Source organism: Uloborus diversus, chromosome 9 (genome assembly GCF_026930045.1).
Source record: "Uloborus diversus isolate 005 chromosome 9, Udiv.v.3.1, whole genome shotgun sequence".
NCBI classification, from domain to species: Eukaryota; Metazoa; Arthropoda; class Arachnida; order Araneae; family Uloboridae; genus Uloborus; species Uloborus diversus.
The window spans coordinates 66,249,019-66,256,063 of NC_072739.1; the positions used below are offsets into that span (position 1 = coordinate 66,249,019).

Below are 7,045 nucleotides of genomic sequence, written 5' to 3' on the forward strand. Positions count from 1 at the left end.
CTGAAAGGGGAAACTTGGTGATGCTCTCCAGAATTTTTTTTTTTTAAATTGAAGGCTTACAAACGTGATTGTAGGCCATCTTTTGGTAGGCGTTAGGCGAAAAGGAGTTCAGGGACTCTCCTGTGCCAAGGTTTTAGAAATTGAAGTTCCAAAAACGCAGTTTTAGATGATTTTCAGAAGTTAGGGCTATATAGGGATTTGTTCCGGAATTTTTCCAAAACTGTAGTCTTGAAAACGCGATTGCAGGCCATCAATGGTAACTTCAGAGGAAGGAATGGGGCTTAAGTACTCAACCGCAGCATTTTTTCAAAATGCTGCGGTTCCATGGATTAAACCACGATTGTTGCCACTAAAGGATTTGTATTTATTTTCAATAACAATTTTGAGGGAAAACTTCGTGAAGTTTTTCTTTTCGAAGAAAACATTTTAAAGTTTTGTTTTTCTATAGTAATATTGAAGATTTCCACCTTTATATTTTTATTTATTGAAATTAAATTATTTCAACTCTAGTTAAAGTTTTGTTTTACTTCCCTTTTTACCCGAGTTTTTAGTAACTTACTAGTGTAAATGCGTGACTCTTCGTTACAATCCTTTAAATAACTCACTTTCCTTTTATCTTTTCTTCTATTAGAAAAATATTTCTAGGTCCCATGTATTTTTCTCTATTTTGCTGTGATCTTCAACTTAACATTTTCATTAAAAAAATAAGAAATGTGTCAGAGATCTTAGCTATCAAATTCATTTATCCATTCATTTTTTTAAATATGACTTCCCATCGGTTTCAACAATGTACTGAATACTTTTGTTCTTTAAAAAATATTTGAAACCTATTTTTCCACCATCCTTAGTTAGGATTGTTCCATTGGCCATTTGAAACCGAAAATAATCGGCCATCGACCGTCCTTGAACCATCAACCAAAAATCGCCATCGGGGTCGAGCATTAATATCTGAATGTGTGCAGAATGCAAATAACTGAAATTTAAACCTGCTTGACATTTTTTAGGCGACCAAATCCATAACAGAATTCGGCTTTTGAACTAAAAATATTATTTGCAGTTAATAAAAAAAACTGTTGTTGGTAAAAAAAAACAGCAATTGTTTACTGTATTCATGCCTTCTATGAAATTTTTTCTTTTCAAAACATACTAAATTTTATATGATTTTGTAGAATAGAAGATACAGTATAACTTTGATTTAACGATACCCGATTTAACATTTTTCTCAGTAAATGATATATTTCTTTAGTCCAGATTTGACTGCAAGTGAATATGATAATCATTAAATCAGGTTTATCCTGTACTTTAATTCTGGTATGAGGATGAATCAAAGATTTGAATTTGATGCATTGTGGTCAGAGATGTTGTTAAGAGAGGATGGCATCCTACTTACTTTTTTCATATATAATCATATTTTTGGAATTTGGTGCATTTTGACCAGTGGTGTTGTTAAAAGAGGATGATATCATCTCACATTTTTTATTTTTAATCTAGCAGCCCAACTTTTTTAACACAAAGCATTCTTCTGTTTTCTATGTTCAATAACCCATCCTTGTATATATAAGCATCCATACCTTCACTTTTTCTCCAGGATTACAGCACTGATTGTGCCGCAGATTAATCACTCTCACTTTGAAACTTTGGAAAAAATTGGGGGCTTTATGTGTTCAGAATTTGTATATCAATAATATCAAGTAGGTAGTGAAAATGTTTAAGTAAAAATTATAATAGATTTTCAGTTGACACATGTAGGGCAAGGACAGGAAGAAAACCTGAAAATTTTAAGGAAAAAAAGCCATTTTGAACGAAAAAGTAGTTTTTCTCTGCAGACATTTTCACTCGAGGGAGGGAGGGGGATTTTTAAATTTTTTGCACACAATAATGCAATCAAAAATTTATAATATTTTCACTCCATTTTTTTTTCTTCCATGTTTTTGTTTCAACATTCTATTTAAGTTTAGTACCCACAGAAAAAAACACTACCTTGGATAATGGAAGCAATTTAAAGTCAAAGTGCACCAAAGCGTTTTATGCTATTTTTCTCTTCTAAGACTGTAAAAGCATAGGTGCAAAATTACATTAATTACACCAATTACTATAAATATTTTGATTTAGCAATTTGTAAAAATCGCACCGTTCTCAAAATTAACTACCAAATGATGATTGGATTAATTTTGATAATGTTGAGCGTTTTAAAATTAGAAACCTTAGATAGGCAGTTAAGAAAATAGAAAGGATTTTTAAAAAATAGTAAAAGTTTTAAGAATATTTCTAAGAAGATAAAATAAATACAGTGAAACCTCCCTTAACGGACACTCCCGAATAACGGACACCTCTAATTAACGGACATTTTTGCAAGTCCCAGTCCCTCAATATAGGCCATTCCATGTAATTCACTCTGAATAACGGACAGTTATTTCACAAAAAAGTTCCCTTGCGATCGTAGCACTTCCGATTTTTTTCTTTTCACAGAATATCTTATTAATTGCTTGCCTTACAAAGCTTTTCATCCTCCACAACTGATATCCCCCCCCCCCCGTCATTTCCTTATCACTTTCTTGGAATTAAAAGGGTGGTAATGGGCAGAGGCAGCGATTGGGGCTTAAAAAAGTTGGGGAGCAGAAAAAAAAAGAACTAAAAGACATGGTACTTTTTGCGGGCAGCAAAAAATGAAAAAGGAAAAAAAAGTCATAATTTTGTTACGGCTAGTTTTAAGAGTATTGAAGCAGATAAGTGAAAACTGATGTCAGTCTAACAATTAACGTACGTTTTTCTTAAGATTTTAATGAATTTTATACACAATAACTATTCAAAAGCTAAGATAAAAAAGAGGAAACTGGGCGCTTTTTCTAACTGGGGCTCTCGGGAGATGCAATTGAGCAGACCGGCGCCGGTAGTAGTCGGCTTTATGGCGCCATAGTTTCGTTGGGTTGTTTAATTTTTAGACATGAAAAAGATTTGTCCATGTTCAAGGTCATATTGCCAACTGTCAATCATGCAATAGTGATACTTGAGATAAAATAAATAAATTAACCATAAAAAATGTGTGTGTGGGGGGGGGGGGTTGCTCCGTCGAATCACCGCGTTGGTAATGGGATATTCATACCCTGAGATGAAGTGAGAGGCAAGCGAACCTAATTTTCATGCAGCAATCGTAGCTTTGCAGTTGCAAACTTTCCTAAAGGGGTGTTTATTTAGTTGTTTTTTTTGTGTGACAATATTATTTGAGTTTTAAAATGGCAACTAAAAGAAAGAGATTGACATTGAAAGAAAAAATTAATGTTTTGGATGTTGCCGAAAAAGAAAAAATAAGTGTGCGTTGTTTTGCCGATCGTTTTCAAGTTGGGAAAACTCAAATCAATGAAATTTTAAAAGATAAAGACGAAATTAGAAAATTGTGCAGAATTAGAGACTTTTCGGAAGCACTGAAATGCAGTGAAGAATTGAAAAACTTTTTCCTGAGCAAAGGGGACACTGAAGGACTTGCTAAGGTAAATGATTTAAATATATTGAGAAAAAGGCTTGTAATGCAAAAAAGAGATGTCAAACTGTTTTAACTGATTACTTTAATTGATTAAATGCTTTTTAAGACAAGTGTGTGCTGTCAGTATACCTTTATTAAGAAAAAACAGATTAATTACACTTGACGTAAAATGTAGTAAACCTTTCGCAATTGTTTCGATTGTGTTCGACAAAGGGAACAATAGCCCAATTTGAAAAAGGTAAATCAAGTAGTTCCTCCCAATAGCGGACACCTCCCAATAACGGACAAAACTTCTGGTCCCTTGACTGTCCGCTATTCGGAGGTTTCACTGTACCTATTGTTTCATTTACTGGGGTACAATAATAAATGAAAAACGTTACAAATCACAAGAATTCCCTGCTCAAATATAATTAGAATAAAGAGATAAATACAGTTTTAGTGCAAAAGAAAATAACTTGATAATTTTTTCTATGGAGGAACTTAAAAAATTAAAACTGGATTCATACTTCATTGAAAGAAAATTGTTTAAAAACAAAATCTCCAAGATGGTTTTTTACCTAAATACAGCCAAGCAAGTTGCAGGATGATTGTATAACTTTTCAAGAGTTGCAGCAGATAAGGTCTTCAAATATTCATGCAAATCTTTACATTTCAAAGCTAGACTTTTAGAAACTGCCATAGCTATTTAACTGTAATGAAAAAAGTAAATTTCATAAAAATAACGACGTTAAAAACTAGCTTTATACGGTTTGGTATGAAGCAAAATAGGTACAAAATGTAGATTGTAAGGTTAATGTTCATTCACAAAAAAATCTTGTTTCATAATAAATATACAAAATCTAAATCATGCATACAGTACATTTCTTGGAAGCAAACTATAATTACTTTCAGAAAGACTTTTTGTGAAAAAATCAACTGAGCCTAGTGATATGTACTTTCACTGAACACTGCGAATGCAGATTTTGAAAATCATGTGAACTACAGTGGCTCCCAAAAGTGTTCGTACACTTTGAAATTTTTTTGTAAAACCAAAATAACACAAAACCGAATTCGAATATGAAGTCCAAAATTTTTTCACTTTATTCCTATGTCATTCTAAATAAAACCCTGCAGTTTTTTCAAAATATAGACGGATCTTGTTTTTGAAATGGGTCAAAAGATGAAGAGACAGAGAAATAATACGCCACAAAAGTCATCATACACTCAAATATTTTCGAATAAATTCATGATTGAAATTATCAAATGTTGTTTTTTATTATTTTCTCATTGTGTTGACCTTTAAAAGTCATTTAGCATATACTTTTTTTTAACTTATTCCTTAATATTGTGCTTATTACTTTAAAATAGCTGGTATTCATAAAAAACCACAAACACCATTCGATATTTGAATTTTTTCCTTACAATAGTGGTAAATTGGTTTGAAATGTCTCTAAATTAGTTAATTTATTCCATTCTATAGTAAAATGCTTTAAAGAAAAGAATCGGACCAAAAACAAGGTAAGAAAAGGTTAACCGGCAAAGTTGACAAAGCGTGATCGGAGATTTACAGTTAAAAAATTTATGAAAAAAAAACGCATTTGAGTGCTGTAACAGTTTCTGCAGAGTTAAATGAAAATTTTTACATATAATTTTCACCTCAAATTGTTCGCAAAGTTTTCTGATTAGCTGGATTAAATGGGACCTCTTCCCGCAGAAATTTTCTTGGTCGTACGAAAAACAGAAAGTTTACGCTTTTCGTCGCAAAAACAATGATAAATAAGCTCAAATTACTTATTACTTACAGATGAAAATGCTTTCAACATTTTTGTTTAAATTTTGTATAATTGTAAATAAAAGAAAAAATTAGGAACTTAATCTTAAGAACTTAATTGGACCAGTTAATCAGGACGGTGAAGTTGCTTTTGTGTGAGGGTGCACATCAGTATTAGGACTTGGTAGTTTGGAATTTTTTGATGAAATATTGAATAATGCTGTTCGTTTAAATATTTTAAAAACCAATTTTAAACTCTTAGCCAAAAATTTGGTTATCGCAAACAACTTTGTTTTTTATCAAGACAACGATAAGAAGCACACGGATTTCAACGTTTGCATCTAGCGCCTCAAAAATTGTCCTTAAGTTTAGAAAATATCCCTTCAATCTCCAGATTTGAACTTAATGTAACATATTTAGAGATATCTGGAGGCTAGATTACGAAAATACGGCTTTGAAACGAAAATAAAGCTAGAAACAATAAGACTCTCGAAGTGTGGTTGAACTGTTACTCAGAAATGACGCAAAAAAAGAAAGAAAAAAGAATGAAATCTATTCCCAGACGTTTAAAAGGTGTTATTGATACTGCATGATATTCTACTAAATAATAAATTAATAAGTTGTTAGATTATTCAATAATTAATAGACATTTTTTAAAGTGTAAGAAGACTTTTGTGAGATAAAATTTCCCGCACTTTTTGGTTTTTGATTATTAAAAAATTAAGTTTTAATATTTTTAAAAAAATTATGCAGTTTTGATGAAAATTGATCATAGATCTTATAATTAAATACCTATTCCCAAATATTTATTCTAACCAATGAATAGGGTCGTATTTCATTGAAAGTCATAGGTGTACGAACACTTTTGGGAGCCACTGTATGCTGATCGAAATGGAAAATAAGTTCCAAAATGTTTTAACTTGAAAAATCATTTGTGAAGATTAATAATATACGATTCAATATATCGTGCTGGTGTAATACAAGTTTTAAGAAAAAGATGTCCTCAAGATATTTTTGTTTAGTGTCGGTCGCAGTTTATAAATTGACTAGCTAAAAAATGATCATTGTAGAATAACAACATTATATGAAAACATTATGACAAATGAATGTCTCACTTTTCTCGGACAATTCTGAAAAACAAACGATTTTATATAACAAGAAAGCACAGAATTCTTCCTCGCATTTCTGCTTTTGTGGCTTCTGAAACAATTCTAAAATTGAAAGGAAATCATGATCCAAATTTTCAAGATTATAATTGTACTATTTCCCTGTAAAAATACAAATACATATTATTTAAGAATCAAATTGTAGACCGGGAAAAAAGTAAAACATGCCATTTCACTACTGCATCTATTGAGCCGGCATACTGGTTCAATAGCCATTTAGAAAATATTCCTGCAACTTCTAGCAACCCTATTCGCAGTTTAGTTAGTATAGTTTAGTTTGAGCCGATAGATGGAGCTTTTAGCGTTGCAACCGCACGATTGCATATGTTTGCGTGCTAAAAAGCGGTTTTGCTTTCGCTTTGAATAGCAAATAATTGATAAAATTGAAGATGAAAGGAAATATTGTTGGATACCTTAAAGTTCAGCTTCTAAGGTATTCAATGAAAGAAAGTCCCTCCAAATAACGTTCATAATAAGTTTTAAATAGTGCTTTTAAGGAAATGTTTTATCGGACCCACCCTGTTACACACTTTTAAATTACGTAAAATAAAAAACATATTTTAAATCGAATTGCATTATTACTATGGACGTATCTAGAGGGCGGCAAGGGAGAGCAGCCGTCCCTTTAAATTGGGAAAATATATTTTA

At 31.6% G+C, this 7,045-nt stretch overlaps 1 protein-coding gene across 1 annotated transcript in view; it reads right to left on the bottom strand.

Moving 5' to 3' along the window:
• Nucleotides 1-6,559, bottom strand: part of LOC129230106 (general transcription factor IIH subunit 4-like) — a 98,168-nt gene extending 91,609 nt beyond the window's left edge. The window contains exons 1-2 of the mRNA XM_054864507.1: nucleotides 6,347-6,559; nucleotides 4,039-4,170 (exon numbers count right to left, since the gene is read on the bottom strand). Of these exons, the coding sequence (XP_054720482.1) occupies nucleotides 4,039-4,160 (122 nt within the window). The 5' untranslated portion in view covers nucleotides 4,161-4,170; nucleotides 6,347-6,559. The remainder of the gene's footprint in view (nucleotides 1-4,038; nucleotides 4,171-6,346) is intronic.
• Between the last annotated feature and the right edge of the window lie 486 nt (nucleotides 6,560-7,045).